Source organism: Cyanidioschyzon merolae, chromosome 8 (genome assembly GCF_000091205.1).
Source record: "Cyanidioschyzon merolae strain 10D DNA, chromosome 8, complete genome".
In the NCBI taxonomy this organism is placed as follows: domain Eukaryota; phylum Rhodophyta; class Bangiophyceae; order Cyanidiales; family Cyanidiaceae; genus Cyanidioschyzon; species Cyanidioschyzon merolae.
This window is the reverse complement of record NC_010134.1, coordinates 185597-201992: the sequence shown is the minus strand read 5'-3', so window position 1 is coordinate 201992 and position 16396 is coordinate 185597. Positions and strand designations below refer to the sequence as shown.

At 55.6% G+C, this 16396-nt stretch overlaps 7 protein-coding genes across 7 annotated transcripts, besides 2 other annotated features; 3 read left to right on the top strand and 4 right to left on the bottom strand.

Moving 5' to 3' along the window:
• Positions 1-120: 120 nt before the first annotated feature.
• On the top strand, positions 121-624 carry CYME_CMH076C (similar to FKBP-type peptidyl-prolyl cis-trans isomerase; the record flags this gene model as incomplete). The annotated part of the gene is made up of 1 exon (XM_005535998.1): positions 121-624. One exon carries the CDS (start codon positions 121-123, stop codon positions 622-624), a length of 504 nt encoding a protein of 167 aa, XP_005536055.1.
• Positions 625-1103: 479 nt separating this feature from the next.
• On the bottom strand, positions 1104-2195 carry CYME_CMH075C (similar to mitochondrial carrier protein; the record flags this gene model as incomplete). Its single annotated transcript, XM_005535997.1, has 1 exon — positions 1104-2195. One exon carries the CDS (start codon positions 2193-2195, stop codon positions 1104-1106), a length of 1092 nt encoding a protein of 363 aa, XP_005536054.1.
• Positions 2196-2940: 745 nt separating this feature from the next.
• On the top strand, positions 2941-5385 carry CYME_CMH074C (ubiquitin-specific protease UBP15; the record flags this gene model as incomplete). Its single annotated transcript, XM_005535996.1, has 1 exon — positions 2941-5385. The coding sequence occupies one exon, from the start codon at positions 2941-2943 to the stop codon at positions 5383-5385; it is 2445 nt and encodes an 814-aa protein (XP_005536053.1).
• A 100-nt stretch (positions 5386-5485) lies between these two features.
• On the bottom strand, positions 5486-6442 carry CYME_CMH073C (hypothetical protein; the record flags this gene model as incomplete). The annotated part of the gene is made up of 1 exon (XM_005535995.1): positions 5486-6442. The coding sequence occupies one exon, from the start codon at positions 6440-6442 to the stop codon at positions 5486-5488; it is 957 nt and encodes a 318-aa protein (XP_005536052.1).
• A 190-nt stretch (positions 6443-6632) lies between these two features.
• CYME_CMH072C (hypothetical protein, conserved) lies at positions 6633-7406 on the top strand (the record flags this gene model as incomplete). The annotated part of the gene is made up of 1 exon (XM_005535994.1): positions 6633-7406. The coding sequence occupies one exon, from the start codon at positions 6633-6635 to the stop codon at positions 7404-7406; it is 774 nt and encodes a 257-aa protein (XP_005536051.1).
• Positions 7407-8386: 980 nt separating this feature from the next.
• Positions 8387-9283, bottom strand: CYME_CMH071C (60S ribosomal protein L5; the record flags this gene model as incomplete). The annotated part of the gene is made up of 1 exon (XM_005535993.1): positions 8387-9283. One exon carries the CDS (start codon positions 9281-9283, stop codon positions 8387-8389), a length of 897 nt encoding a protein of 298 aa, XP_005536050.1.
• A 556-nt stretch (positions 9284-9839) lies between these two features.
• Positions 9840-10446: a sequence feature (possible transcribed region).
• Positions 10447-10989: 543 nt separating this feature from the next.
• CYME_CMH069C (conserved GTP binding protein of unknown function) lies at positions 10990-12846 on the bottom strand (the record flags this gene model as incomplete). Its single annotated transcript, XM_005535992.1, has 1 exon — positions 10990-12846. The coding sequence occupies one exon, from the start codon at positions 12844-12846 to the stop codon at positions 10990-10992; it is 1857 nt and encodes a 618-aa protein (XP_005536049.1).
• Positions 12847-13043: 197 nt separating this feature from the next.
• Positions 13044-16388: a sequence feature (repetitive element).
• Positions 16389-16396: the final 8 nt, after the last annotated feature.

Here is a 16396-nt window from a genome sequence, read left to right as displayed (position 1 = left end):
GAAAAAGAACAAGTACGAGAGAACGATTTTCATAGATATATCCGTAACATCTAAGCTTTGCTATAAGTACAGCTTCAACAGTCGCGAAGGAGACGTGTTCCAGTTCATTCGCCTCCACTGATGGCCTCGGTTGTGCGGGGCACGTCCAGCGCCGCGCGCACTGCAAACCGCTTCTGGACGCGAGCAAACACCGTACGCGTGGTCCTTGTCGTTGTGTGTTTCATCATTCTACTCAACCGAGTGACCAACTTCGTGATCGTTTCGAGACGAGTTCGAAAGCGGGTTTTACGACCCGGTGAACCTGCCGCCGGCAGCGACCCGAGGAGCTCGCAGCCCGCCGCGAATAGCATCGTTACTGTGCACTATCGCGGCTTTATTGTCAATACCGGTCGGGAGTTTGACTCTTCATACAAACGAGGGAAGCCTTTTACCTTCGAACTCGGAATCGGTCAAGTGATTCCCTGCTGGGATCGCGCGATAAGTTCCATGCATAGAGGCGAACTTGCTCGGATTTACTGCGATCCCAGTGAGGCGTATGGCGAGCGCGGGATACCCGGCGTGATTCCTCCGTCGGCAGCACTCGAGTTCGAGGTCGAACTGCTCGACTTCGTGCCCAGTACGTAGACGAACGCTCGCTGGACTCGGGTGTGGAAGTGGAAGCGATTCATGAGAATCCCTCTGCGGCTGATATGTTGCACGTAGCCGTGCGTTTGTCGCGATCATATTGCATCGTGTAACAAGCGCATAGGCACGGAATTGTGCAGAAACGTGAACCAGTTATCCGCATCGAGCAGGAATCCGTGTATCGATAATTCCGTAAGCGGGTCGCTCTACGCTGCGTATCGCTCGAACAGCGCCCAGCTTTCGTTCCGCGGATGCCACGTATTTGGGGTATTGCTGCGACAGGGACATCCGATTCGCACCTATGAATGGTCTCTGGGAAAGAGTTGCCTGTCGGAGCGATCGAGAGTGGGTCTATTTCCTATTCATATATGTACACAGAGCTTTGATTTCCTTTCAAATCACAAACTTGGGGCGTGCACGTCCCATCCTGGTAGAATCAAGGAGGTTTGCAACGTTTTTGGATACGGACGATTCGCCAGTCATCGTTGCGAAGCACCTGGCGAGCCAACAACGGCGGCGGCGGCAGCGGCAGTCTGGCGTGTGCCACCATGCCGTGTCTTGGTGTCCGCACTCGTACCTAATGCAGCGGGCGATGTTCCCGGCGCCGGAATCGCTGCCCCGAGCAACCTGTCGATCACCACGACGACCTCTTCGTATATCATCCACGTAATGGCGGATCCCAGGCAACGTTTTAGTATTCGCGGCGATGCTCCTCGGAAAAACCCGAACATGCCTTCCTCGCGCCAGATGCGTCTAATGGCCATTCGTACCGTTGCGTACTGATCGCGCTCTAGTTCGACATGTCGAGCGAGCTGCATTCGAGTTTTCACAACGTCTTGTGGTTGAGTCAGAAGCGTGCTGAGGCCGCCACCAACAAACCCCGAAGTGAAACTAATCACCATGCTGTTCACATTGGGAGCGAGTTCCTGGGCGCGATCGCGAGTTCGCAAGTAAATGAATACATAAAGCGCCGAGTACGGGGCGTCGCGTAGAACCGTTGGCAAAAGCCCCGAGAACAGTCCCCGAATACCCTCGTAGCGACCGATCTTGTAGAGAGCATCAAACACATGTCGGTACTCGCGCGGCCCGGCAGCTTCGAATCGCGCCTTGATGACGGTCAGCGGGCAAAGCAGCGTCGCGGAAACGGAGCGGGCAGTTGCACCGGCCAGGAGCGCATATTGTGGGGCAAGCTCCGGATCCGAGCCTCGTAGGCGAGTAGCGAGCTGGTTTAGCGTCACAAAGTAAACGCCTACGCCCATCATGTTCCGCAGGATTGTAGGCGTTGTGCCCCGCCAAAGACCCAGTAAACCGTTTTCTTCAACGACACTGCGGGCAGCTCGCCAGGCCTTGCCTGGGCGAAAAGGCGGCTTCCGCAGCTGGGCGCGGTTCGGATCGAACCGAACGCGGCTCTCGTCCAGCAGCCCGACGGTCTTCGAGAACAGCATCGTCTGTTGCATGCGCGTCTTCACGACATCTAGCGGTTGAAGCGCCAACGTGGTCGTTAGCCCCGACAGTGCACCAGCCAAAAAGTTGGCAAGCCGCTTATGCTCTCGGGAGTCTGCCGAGCTCATAGCACAGGCGCGTTCCCTTTTGGACAACCGACGCAGCAACAGGAGAACCTATCCTCAGACGTCAGTCCGCGCCCACTACCGAACCAGCCCGACCACCTGAATGGAACCGTAGCCAAGCTCCCTTCGTGCAGGTGCAATACGCTTTTCGCACCTGCACCGTATATCGCTTGCGCGTCAACGTGTACGGTATAGCGTACCGACCGGTCCATGGTGGCGCATACCTGCGGCCGTGGCTGCAGCTGCCATCTGTGCGCAGGCTGCCACAGGCAGCGGGCGCGCGCTGTTGCCCGCACGCCGCGACACCGAGGCGCATGCTCCATCCAGGCATGAACGCTCTAAAACAACTATACAATATAGAATATAAATGTATATTATGGTGCTAGACGGACAGGGAAGCCCACGGCAGCATCCGCTTAACAAGTTGTCTAACGTAGAACGTATCTATACATGTTTGTTATAAGTGGACATAGAGATCCATTGGACGATTCGCTGATCAGCACCCGCGCTCCGCAGGCCGCTGCCGCAGATCGCTTGTGCGGACGCGCTGTGTAGCGCGGCGGCAACAGGGCATCGACGCGCGTTTCGCGAAGCCGCTGCCGCCCCAGACGACACGCCACGCGTACGAGCCGCCTGCGTTGGCAGAGGGACTCCTCCAGTCGCGGGGCGCTTGCGTAGCCGTCTCAGCGAACGCTGTGTTGCTCGACGTTGCAGACACACACGGGTGTGATAAACTGCGTACTGAAGTATGACACTTTATCAGGAACCGGAAAGCAAGCGACCAAATGCGAGTGCAGCACGTCAGGAAAGTGCAACGGACTTGAACGGGGCAGTGCGCGCTTCCCCTGTTGGTGACGGCGGCTGCACGCACGAGGCGCCTACCGAGGCGGAGCCCGCCGGCCCCAAGCACAACGGCGCTGCACCAACGCGCTATTACGGGGCTGTACCAGCGACTTGGTACCGTGAGCAGGTCCAACAGCGTGTTGAACACCCGGAGGCGATGCCTATTTCAACACTAACGGATCCACAGCGGCCCCAGCTCCTGCGCGCGGGTCTCGTTGAATACGAGGACTTTATACTGATTCCGGACTCCGAGTACCGGCAACTCGCCGAGGAATACGGCACAGACGCACCGCTTCCAGACCCGCTGCCTCTGATGAGCAACGGTCTTGTTGAAGTTCGCCCACTGCGTGTCCTAGTCGACGGCGAAGAGCGGTTTATCTCCCAGGAGGCAGATATCCAGAGTCTCCACGCTGGTCCGCTCTTCTTAGCGGACTCCGCCGAGCCGCTACCTGCTACTGGCACCGTACGCGATGCGATGATCACGGATAATACGGAATTGTATTCGAGTGAAGAGAGTCTTCGACGGGCGAGGGTACGAAAACTCTCCACAGAGACAAACGCGATCGCTGCAACTCGGGCGACAGGCCTTGTTGGCCTCAGTAACCTGGGAAACACATGCTTCATGAATTCGGCTATTCAGTGCTTGGCATCTACAGTGCCGTTGGCTGAGTTCTTTCTCTCCGGCGAATATCGAAAGGATCTCAACCGCAGCAACCCACTGGGAACGGGCGGTGTGCTGGCGGAGGAGTTCGCGGCGCTCGTACGCCAGTTATGGTCGACGAGCCAGGGAACGGTGGCGCCGCGGCGCTTCAAGTACCAGGTCTCTCGATATGCACCCCAGTTCTCGGGATACGGCCAGCACGATGCGCAAGAATGGATAACTTTCCTGCTAGACGGTCTGCACGAAGACCTTAATCGAGTACGGCGAAAACCGTACATACCGCTGGATCCCGACCAAGACGTTCCACCGGATGAAGCATGGCGATATCACAAGGCGCGAAATGACTCGGTTATCGTCGATTTGTTCCACGGCCAGTACCGCTCTCGAGTGCAGTGTCCCGAATGCGACAAAATCAGCGTAACACACGATCCCTTCATGTATCTGTCATTGCCACTGCCAGGACGACGCGAACGCCTGGTCACCATTCGACTGTGGACTCTAGACGACATGCAGAATCGAAAGCCACCACAGTGTTTGGATTTGCGCATCCCACGGCGGGCGAATATTCGCATGCTCAAAGAGCGACTCCAGCAAGTAGCCGGCATCGATGCTGATGATATAGCTGTGGTGGATTGCGGGGCTGCGAGTCTGGCCCTCGATACGAGTTGCCTCGTAGCCGCCCGCAGACGCATCGAGAAAGCGAGCGATGTCGAGGAGTTGGCAGCGATCCAAGTTGAGGACCCTGACGCCTTGGCCCAGCTTGAGGGCCGCGGAACGCGATCACAGAGCGGAAGCAAAGGCCTTCTCAGCGCCATTCCGGAAGCGGTGCGAGCAACCGCGTGTGGTAATGGTGCGATCCCAGGCGCTGACGCCAAACTCGTTGAAGTACACCAGTACAGCCCGAATCGGGATCCCGTTGGCATTCCCCTGCTGTTCACGCTACCCCAGGATGCGCTCGATGAACGTTCAGTCTGCAAGTCGATCAACGAGCGTTTACGAGGCGCACTCCCGCAACTCGACGCTGACGCCTATACGCTTCGTCCGCGAACGCACACACCGCATAGCGCGCTCTTGTTCGAGCTGGAGTGGCATCGCGCAGAAGACGCTGCCCAGGTCGATCGCTTTCTGGCACTGAACCCTGCCAGTGAATCGAACGGAGGCAATCGGCGGAACTCGAACGGCGCCATCGATCTCCACCAGTGTCTCCATCTGTGGAGTGAAACCGAGCAACTCGATGACGACAATCTGTGGTATTGTCCGCGGTGCAAGAAGCACCAACGCGCCTGGAAGCAGCTGTCGCTCTATCGAGCACCATCGATTCTTATCATTCATTTGAAGCGTTTCCAGTACACGTCATGGTTCCGGGACAAACTCGATGTGCTCGTAGAGTTTCCGCTCCGCAATTTGGAGCTGGATTTTGCGGGCAACCGCGTCGTCTACGACCTGTATGCGGTGAGCCATCACATGGGCGGCCTTGGTAGCGGCCACTACACGGCGTCTTGCTATCGGGCTTCGTGTTCACGTTGGTTCTACTTCGATGATGCCTACGTCTCTGCGCTTCCCGAAGATCCAGAGGAGGTCGCGAAACGCATTGTATCGCCCTCTGCATATATTCTCTTCTACCAACGCCGACTCGACCGAGAACAACCCAACGGTCATCGAGACACGGCACCAGCATCGTCGCTCTAGGACGGATCGCTTCGCCATCATCATCGTCTCATCATCGTCATTGAACGCCGCGCCTGGATCACCGGCACTGGTCGATATCGGCGCGGTTCGGAGCGGGGCCTCAGGGCTCGCTTCCTGGATAGGGAAAAGGCTCACCGAGATCGCGATCAATACGCAACCAGCGTTGCCGCTCGTTGACCAGGATCTGAGGCAGACCTTCCAGATATCCGTTCAATTGGCGCTCAGAGGACGCGTCCCAGCGCGACTGCAACCAGTCCATCTCGTGTGATGATGGAGCATCCGCGGTACCGCCTGGATACCGCCATCGCTGGAGCTGCTGTCTGTCCCATTCGCCTACTGCGTAGCGTGCGTGTTGTACCAGCGAGTCGAAAACATAAAGAAGCCAGCGGACGTTTTCCGCACGACTTGCGAAACGACCACATGTTAGACGTATGCATGACGGCGGTTGAAAGCGCTGCCCCGCGATAACCTCCATCGCTCTACGCAAGCTCTGCGATATCAGGCCGCGTTGCACGAGTGCGTCGGTATCGACCTCGAGGGAGGCTTTGTGTTCCATCGGGTGCTCGCCCAGCTCGTGCCCCGCAACGTACATACGATGCGTCGTGAGACGAGTTCCATAGTGCAGCAGGGGTAACAGTGAAACGTGTAGTCTGGATACAGGTGTTTTCGTATCCGGGTCGACGTCCTGCGTAATGCGCTTCTCCAGCTCCGTGAGCAACGCCGCTACCTCCGCCGGCGCCAGGTCCGTTGCGAACGCTGGACCAAAGAAGGTAGCAGCAGGTGAGACCTGCTCCTGACGCCGTTGACCCTCTTCTTGGACGCTTTCAAGCTGGCGCTGCTTCTCAAGCCTGCGCAGGTCTTCATCAGCAGCGAACAACTCGGTGAGCAGGTCCTCGTCGAGGACGTCAGCCGGTGGTACCTGGGGTTTCGGCGACTTGGGCGGTTCTTCGGTGCCGTCGTTTCCCGCCGACGCCAGTCCTCTTCTCTTGGTTAGAGAGACGAAGAGCCTTGAGCTCGTTGATCTACTTGTCACGACCAGTGACAGTTGACGGAGCATGAGCGCGTCGTTACCGAGGTATCGGCTCTCGCGCTACAACGCTGCCGTTATCTGGTAACAGGAGGCACCACCGACGAGTGCGCGAAAACTTCGTGCCAGCGTGCTGGCGTTGCTGCAACTGCCCTACTGTGGAACTGAGCGCTTGTTTGGCCTGGAACGAGCTCCGGGTTTTGGTTTCCGATCCGCTTTTATGCAAGCAGGTTTTGTGCAGCTGTCGGGTGTCGGTGTTTCAGGTCCGGCGAGTCTTCCTGCAAGGTGCGGTTTGCTGTCAGGTTTGTCGTGGCGTGGCTTTTACCGCGTGCAGCGCTCGTGCGGTGCTCGCGGCTTACGCGGCCACTACACCGACATACGTCATAGAGGTACCAGCAAGCCCGAGTGGTTCGATGTTCTCGACCAGACTGACTTGCATACAATTGTCGGGAAAAAGTTGCGGCACGAGGTTCATCGGGACGGCGACTGGCATCGCGCGGTGCACGTATGGTTGTACGACCCCGCGTCTGATGCAGTGCTCCTCCAGCTCCGAAGTGCGGCTAAGGATACGCACCCGCTCTGTTGGGATGTGTCTGCTGCTGGGCACTTGCATAGTGGCGAACACGACCTCTCGACAGCTGCTAAGCGGGAACTCGAAGAAGAACTCGGTATTGGGAGCGTCGAGCCGGAACTCTTGTTTACTGTACGGAGCGAGTACGTCGACGATCACCTCCGGGACCGCGAGGTTCAGAGCGTTTACGTTGTGTGCATCCCAGGGGCCGCTACCGCCACCGCCAACGCCGATGAAGCCGATGCGCTCGGCACGTCAGCGACGTCGCACACTTTTCTCCTTCAAAAAGAAGAGGTGGAGCAGGTTCGATGGATGCCTCTTTCTGAGTATTTGGCAGCAGTAGAGCAGCACCGTGCAGGCTACGTTCCACGTCCACAGGCGTACATCGAGAAGTTGCGTGCCTCGCTGCTCCCGCTGAACTAAGGGTGTCCTGTGGGGATACCCGACGACAGCACCGGCTTCGTGGTGGGGTATTCCAAACAGGGGTATCGCCCCTGGATCCGCGACCCGACACCCCCTCTACGGTACCGAAACAACGTCCTAGTTGCATAGCGCGACTATGGCAACAGTGCATCCGGTGCTGGGACAAGCGCCTGCGTCGTGCTCGACACCAGAAAGGCAGCTGGATCGAGCGAACCTAGTTTCGCAGCGGGAATGCCGGCTGATGTTTGTCGAACGCAGCTTTCTTCCTATCGAGTTACGCTGGTGTCTTTCGAGGCTCTCGAAAGCACTGCAAGCGCTCGCGGCAGTCTCAACAAATATGTTTGGATCGTGCACCATTGAGAATCACCGCATAGATGCGTTTTTCGAACGGTACCGTATGGATGGAAATACCCAGAATTCCCGCGAGATGCGCGTGCTCCTGAACCGGTCAAAGCATCGTCTTTTGGTCTGCGGACGCTTCTAGATTCCACCAGCGCCGCATGAGTATTCCGGACGGGCGTACAGAATCAATCAATCGGTCAATCAGTAGATCAAGCAATCGATTCAGCTAACCTGGCTGGATGCTGTAGACTAGCAGTGTGCGTCCATCGATCGGAGTCGCTACCGCGTATCGGGCTCTTCACCACAGCGCTGGAGGCGGCATGCTCAAGGCTATTCCATGTGCGTTCGTTGTAGGCTCGTAAAGCAGGCAGGTTTACGAGCGCTCAAGTACTATGGCAATCTGCGTCTTTGCGCTCTGAATCGAGTACCGTTTGTGACGAGGTTGCGGCTGCGCTGAAAACTTGGATACACAGAAGGAGCATCTCGAGCTTCTTGAACGGCAACGATACTCCTTTAGCTTTCGCTGCGTCTGGTGCGGTTTTGGGAGTTGCGCTAGCTGCGCATTGTCCTTGGTGAAGCGCGCGACCCGACTGACCGTGCTCGTCGGTAAGCATTTTTGGTACGCCTGTGTTGCCATTTCATGAAACGGTTACCATCGATTCCGTGGCGCCAGAGCGGGCGAGCGCTGCTAACCGCGCCGCCAGCCGCGCCTGCTTCTCTTCGCGACTCAACTTAGGTGTCTTTCGTGGGCGCTTCGTTACACGAGACTTGTCGGTTAGAACCGCGCGTGGATCTTCTCGGATGCGTCGATGGGCCTCCCGATACATGTCCTCCAACTGATCGGGATCAATTCCTGCTTGAATATAACGAGAGAACTGCCGCTGGTACTTTTCGGGATCTTCCTCTCGTAGCATTCGCATGTAGTCGGCCACGTGGTTACCATATATGCGTGCTTTCAGCTCCTCAGGGTCGAACTCGGATCCCTTCTTATACTTTGGGAAACGTTTCTCGCTGTGTGGAATATCGATTCCTCCATCAACCGCGCCTTTCATCGCCGCGAACACCCGATGGCCAGTCGTCGTTCGCACGAGCCCGACGTCCAGCACCGCTCGGAAGGGGCGGGTCTCCCCGACCGGCTCCACCTGGTAAAGCTCGCCGTCCGCCTCAACCTTACCCTGGTATGCATCGGCAAGCCCGAGAATCGTCAGCGTCCGCCGGGCTACGAGTAAACCAGTGGCATAGGCTGCAGCAAAGTTCGTCAGACCAACCTTGATGCCATAACGAGGGAGCTCGTGCGCGTACGCCGCTGCTATCACTTTGTCTCCTTCAACACGAGCCGTTACAATCTGGCAGATCACATCCGAGTTCGTAATCCTAACGACAAGACGATACTTTGGGGTGTTATACTTGGTTTTGTCAACGATGATCAAGGCCCTTCGAGCGTGGTAGTCAGTCTTCCCTTCCCGCCGGCGTCGAGGCTTGACTTGGAACCGCTTGAAGTATGCCTTGTTTTTGACGACTTTGACGAACGCCATGACGTTCGATCTCTAGACACTGCTCACGGAACGAGGTACGTTGTCGACACCTCGTGTCCTAGGGTGGTGCAGCGCGCTCGAAACAAAGCTCGTGCAAACGCCAGACAGGCTGCCGATGCAGGCTACGGGAGACAAGGGGCATCGACGCCGACGATCGCCGCCGCCGCAATGCACCCGTGACCATAAGATATATTTTTATACGTAATGTTACAATAAGATTCAGATCTGTCAAACAAGTGTGCTGCGGCGGTAGGCGCTCTCGTGACGATAGCGTCTACTAGCCAGCGCTGAGGCGGTCTACGCTGGAGCGTCCATAGCTATCGATAACCAGCGCACATCCAGGGTTGCCAGGATAAGAAACGTCGATTTCGTAACGCGGAAAACATTGGGCGCTGAGCTGCTGCGACGCATACGCACGGCACGTTGGCGCGTCATGACTGCTTCAAACTGTGCTATGTTGTCTGTTTAGGTCCATGTATTTCTCGTTGTAGACGGCCTCAGTGCGCCATATGCATCCGCAGCGCTTGACTGGGGTCTGGTGTTCTCACGCGTTCGCCGCATCTCCTCTTCTGAACACCGCCCTGTGACACATGAACGCCTGTGCTAACAGTCGATCCATGCCCTCGACGAGCACGGAAGGATTCCGTGGATGCCCCCGCTCCGTTGCCGCGCCCGCTGGAGTACCCCGTGATCACGGGACGCCTCTGGGCGATCTGTTCGGCGAGCACTGTGCCAGCTGCACGCGCAAGCACGCTCCATTCAATTCGACCGAGGATTTGTGAAACTCGACGTTGCCCATGATAGAACTGGTAGAGGAATGGGAATCCACGCTGGATACCACGTCACGAAACTTCGATGCGTCTCTGGTCGCTTCATGCAAAACGTCGACGCACGCCCTGCTGGAAGTTATCGCTGCGATGACCCATGTGAACGAGTTCATGGCGGTGTTTCATGGAGCAACAAGAAGCACGGAAGCTTGCTCACATGCACGGCATCATGCTGTCGGTTATTTTACGAACGCACATTCCGGAATGCCGCGTAGCATCTTGATTCCACTGACGTAACGAGTTGCAGTGGCAGAGAGACTCGAACGAACGTCTCCGAAACGACGACACAGCATCCTAGAACTGCATCTGAATCCGTAAGCCCTTATCGCTTAAATTTGAAAATAGAGACAATAAGTCTGAACAGGCTCCGAAAAGATCGCAAAGCAGGAATAGAGCCAGCGGTCTGGTATTCCCGCGGCATCTGATACGCGTGCAGTTCCAGACACGAGGCCGCATGTCTTGTCGAGCGATTTGCGAGGACTTGCACAAATATGCACCAGGTTGTCCTGCAGGGGGCCTCGGCGCTCAGCCAGCTAGCTAGCCAGCTAGCTTTCGTACCCCCGGGTCTTGCATCACCGATAGCTCGAGTCCCGTAGAGTCCTCCTCCAGATGTGCGAGCCCGCAACCATATCGCACGGACAATGTACCTCGAATGAACATGCTTTGCACTGTCAACGCCTCAAGAGCGCCTGAACCCGCATTTTCCTCACAACCAAAGCCCCGGATACATGCCGCATCATGCAACACAAAGCTTCACAGCGTCGTGCTTCCCGCATCAATTACCGTTCTGCGCTGCATTCGTGGTAAGCGTGCCACCGCCAGCGTAGCTTCTCTGGAGCGCTGCTCAAAATGTGCTGCAGCCCGCTTCGCAACTCCATCTCAATTTATCGTGATGAGGTCACGAGTCCAGCACTCCACAAGGCGCGTCACATGACCAATACCTTTGGTCCTTCCTTCACGAAAACAGAAACGATCACCGACCCGGAGCCATTCAGGGCGGTAGAGGAAGCGAAACTGAGCGCGTGCACGCTCACCCATGCGCACCACGTCGCGATCCATCCAGGTCACCTGGGCGGCCTGCCGGATCGTACTGCAGTGAACGATCGGTTGGTAGCCCGCCCGGACGCTCGTGCTGTGGTACATGAGCGCAACATCCGCTTCGAACTCGATGACAGATACGGGCGTCGTCGGCGTATTCCCGTTTCCGGACGCTGCCGGTGACGACCCCGACTTGGCTCCGTTGGAGAAGCCAGCGGTGCTCAGCACCACCATGCCTTTGCGAACACGCTCACGGCGAATTTTCTTGAGCGCCAACGATCCCGACTGACCGGCATATAGTCGCTGCACAGGGACCCTTTTGTAGTGGATGGACTTGATCGCAATGCGCGCGAAATGACCATGTCGATCGGGTCCCAGAAAAACGCTCTGTCCCTGCTGGAGAACACCGCGCAGGCACACGCCCGAAACAACTGTGCCAACTCCTGGTACGCTGAAGTGATCATCGACGGTGAACTCGGCAAAAGCGCTCTTCTTCCGCTCGTTCCAGTCGTGACGCCATGGCAACAGGTTCAGAAACGCTCGCAGTAGATCGAGTCCGGCTCCGGTAACATTGCTGACCACAAACATCGGTACCATGCGGTCGTTCGGGATATTTCGCGCGCAGATGCTCACCTCATCCAGGGAGTTCACCAGGACGGGGATTTTGCGAGCACCGCTCGACTTGAGCATACGCGTCATGACGCTGATGGTATGCTCGGCAACGTTGGCAGGTGCCAGGTCACTCTTGGAGAAAACAACAAAAACTGGAATCTTGAGCGCAAGTGCTATAGCAAAGTGTTCCTGGGTCATTCGCAGCACGCCTTGATTCAAGGCAACGACCATCATACAATAGTCTGGTGCATGTGCCGTTAGGCCGAACATTGTCGTTTTGAGGTACTTTTCGTGCCCGGCGAGATCACAAAACGTGATTAGTTTGGATGAATTTGTGACGATCTCAGCCCAGGATAGCTGGCGATTCGTGGTAACGTTCGTGTAGTTCACCACATGACCGGCGCTGTCGAATCCCATGAGCTGCATGCTAATCGCCGAGGTGCGCCCGCTCTCCAGCTCGTGTTTATGTGTCAGGACCTGCGCTCGTGCCAGACCTCGTCCGTTATCGAGTTGGCCGGTTCCGCACAATACACCGAGAAGAGAGGACTTGCCCGCGTCCACATTGCCAGATACACAAATACGAGTATCCGTAAACTCTTCGCAGCTTCGCGGTCGCGCTCGAATGAGCAGCTGTGCGACCCAGCCGTCGCGTCCGCGAGCCCGTCGCCACACGGTGGCGTCTGCTCGGAGCTCTGCAGCCATGCGTTCCACGGTCTCAATTGAGGCCTCCAAAACGTCCTCTGGAACACCACGTGCGCGTCCGTCATCGTCGTACCCTAGCTGGTACATAGCTTCCCCGTGCCCCGCTGCCATGCGGTACTTGAGTTGTGTCACCAGCTCTGCGAAACGTTGGGGTGACGGCTGCACCAGCTGCCGCTTGTACTCCGTGTTACCCTCGTCGCTTTCTGGGGGCAAGTCCGCGGCTATCAGAGACACTTCCGTGTTGGAGTCCAGGTTCAGGTTCTCCAGGTCCAGTGCACGGTCTGTATCCTGCACATCGGTGGGCGTGCTGCTCCCAACCGTGTGCGCTGCGCCCTTGGCCTGCGGCAGCTCCTCAGCAGTCGGAAGCGGAGCCTTCACGAGCATATTGCCGACTACGTGTCAGAGCCTTTTCTCTCTTCCAGCGCTCTGAGTCTGTACAGGGTTCCTACACTTTCTTCGGTAGCTCTGCGTAGTGCCTGTGCACGAAGAGCGTAGCTAGACCTTGTGTTCACTTGATGAGCAGTACTCTGTACCAAACTGCACTGCACTGCACTGTACTGAACGGTGGTGTACGAGAGCGTACCCCTGGAAACAAACGTCTTTCAAAAGAAAAACGTTGCTGCCTGTGGTACAGTAGTGGCGGCAACCGCGCCCTAGGCTAGACATCTCCAACTGACGTGCTGATGGCTGCCAGTCTTTTTGGAGCGGCCACCTGCCACTGCTTCCAATTGTTTCTCATATAGTTCAACTTTTAGAGGCTGGCCAATAACGTTTTCTTTTGTCGACTCTGGAGATCTGCTCTCGAGCACCGCACATCACCTTATATTGATAGCGGCATTAAGGTCACGATTCACAAACTCCATACGTTCCTTGCCATCAGTGGTTGTATTTGCTAATGCAAGTAGCCCTCGCACTTTCGCCCTCCTTTCCATTTGCTGCTCAGTCACCTCTCCGTGCTTTCCTATTTCCTCAGGACCCCGTTGGCACTTTTCCATCTCGACCCTCTGAAGTGTACACCCCAGTTCATGGTGTGTATAGGACGTTCGAAACTCATGTACAGGTATCGTAACAAAACGCCTTGCACACTCCTTGTAAGTTCTTGTCGTTGGAGCTGGCGTAGTCCCTTTTTGGGTCTTCCAGCGCCCTGCTCCGTATGCTACTACGAGCCTCTGACTCTCATCCTCTTTGAGTGCGCTCAACTCATTGAAAAAGTTCGCGAGCGCGCGCTGCCTCCCGCCGTATAGACTCATTCGCAGACGAGCCCACAGAGGCTTGGTATACTCCTCCCACAGTGCATGCCAACGCGCAATGCGAACTTCCATGAATTTCCGAAAAGCTTGAAAGTCTGCTCCTCGGCTCGTCACCTCGCTCAAAGCTTCCAGGTGATCCTTCATTCCTGCATTCCATGCAGGAATTTTCTTCCTCGCATTCATGATTCCCGATTCTCGATAGTATCTTGCTCTCGAGAACCTCAAAAGACGCAAGTCTTTCTGACGCAAGGAACCGTCAGTACCATCTTCCGCACGCCTCGGTGCTGCGATGGTGATGATATTCGTATTCCCGGGGTCCGCGCCAGCAACAAAGCCGTTATCTTGCACTTTCTGCACCGCAGGATCCGCCTCCTTCTCATCTTCATGCTGCGCCACGTCAACGACAAAGTCGTTATCCTGCACTTTCTGCGTCGCGGTATCCTCCTCCTTCTCATCTTCATGCTTCGCCGCATCAACGACATGGTCGTTATCTTGCACCTCCTGTGTCGCAGGATCCGTCACCTTCTCATCTTCATCCTTCGTCACGTCAACGACAATGTCGTTATCCTCCACCTCCTGCGTCGCAGGATCTTCCTCTTTGTTTTCTGCATCCTTCGTCACAGGCGCAGCCGAGGGCGGAACTGGACGATCTTTCTTCAATCGCCGATAGTGTACACACAAGGCTACTCCATCGGTCTCGATCATCCCAGTGAATACCTTTCGTTTGCTGACTTTGAGACGTTTGAAATCGAAGATACTCTTCCAGCATGTCTGCCGGTTTCCGCTGGTGAACTCCTCCCTGCTAACATCGAACTCCGGACTGATCTCCTTCATGATGCCATAAAGGACTCTGGAGTCGATCGTCACAAAATGTGACTTGATATTTGACATTGGAACCACGTTGAAGCGCTTCCCCATTAGGACAGCCTTCCGTCTCTCCCACTCTTCATTTATCTCTTCGCTCAGCTTCATCTCTGCTTTGCGTTCGAGCTCTCGGTCCAGAAACACGAAATAGAGCAGGACGAGGCGATAATATCTTTCTTTTTTCAACTCCGATATCTTGTCTGTTGGATTCGCCAGCCCCAGTACCGCACGATGCTCTTGTTTAGCCGCACGGATTACAGAATCCTCATTCGTGCCCTCGTTTGACGCCTGCTTGTCGACGCATTCGATCTCATCTTCATGCTTACGATCTTTCGTGATGCCATTGATAATCGCCCATATTCCTTTGCGAGAGATGCCCGGGTAGAGTGCAACCACGGCGCGTATCATGAAACGTTCGAGGTTCACTGTCAAATGGTACTTCAGACTCGTGATGTGCGTTTTCGCTCCGTATGTCTAAATATCCCGATCACCTCTGTATCGATTACTCTCGAAGCGGAATTCCGCGAAGTTTTCGTGAAGAGCGTGAACCCGCTCATTTTCCTTCCGCGTTTCCTCTGTACCAAGCATCAGCTGACGAATAAAGGTCTTGTCGAAGAACTCGTCTGGAATCTCGACCGTTTCCATGTCCGTCACGTCGCGATACATCTCCCTCGCCAAATGCATCAGTCCTGACGACGCCTTGACAATACTCTTGGAGTATGAGTCGACACGTTTTTTGATAGCGTCTCGCAACTTTTCTCTGTAGGGATCCTTGATATGTCCAAGAAGAAAGGTTTTCACCACCATCTCGTCGTACAGCCGTCTATCTTGCCGCCTTCGACGTACGACCTCCCCTTTCGGTCCTTCTTCTCTTCCTTTTCTTCTGGACTCGGCACTGTTTTTTGTTTTTTTCTGGCAGCCGGCGACCCTGGGCCTCTAGAATCGTGAACTTGCTTTTTCATGACTTTCCTTTTTTGTTTTGTGAAAAAGGACGCTCTTTGAACGCTTCTATTATATACTGCTAAAAATCAATTGAATATTTTTACTTGAGGTTTGAAACAAAAATGAACTGAAAAACTGTACTTGGCTATGAAGTTAAAGAAATTACAACTTTTACATTAGATCTACATGCTAGAGATCAGGATCACGTTCCCCTTCAACGGCAACATGTGCGTCGTGTCTCATGCCTGCCGGATCTCCCAGGCGTGCTCACCGAGCGCAATGCAAACTAGTCGCAAACTATTTATTAAAGACCAACTATCTTAAAGCTCTACACATCACGCCCGCCTAAGGGGTCCAGTTTTTCCGCAGAAGCTCTGAAAGTGGGTTAAACCGTGGTGTTCGTGCGACAACGAAGGGAGCCCACGACACGGACCTTGACCGCAACGAACGGAGGGGCGGAGGCAGTAGCAGCAGAAAATATTGACGAGAATTCTGAGTAGTTATCCGCTGCTCTCGAAATAACGCTGCAGGTTCGGGCGCAAATCCTAGATCCATCCTCGAACTCGGGCTCCGTTTTACCACCTACCATGGGTACCTACCTCAACTTTGGAAACAATCTCGGCGGATATTTTGGAAGACGGCTGGCAGCATGTTCGCGGTCGAAGCTGGAATAAGCGACTTGCCCGCCTATGTATTTGGGGAGCGGACACGAAGCTGCTGAAAGGGTGGTTCATAGAGTATCCCCTGTGGTTGCGGGTAGCTTCACGCGTCCGGCAGCGTAACGGTCGCATTCGAATCGACCTTGACTAGAGTACTTCTGATTCTATGCTAGCGCTGCGCCAAGCACTCAATGAACGACTGGAATGCGGGAGGCGCTT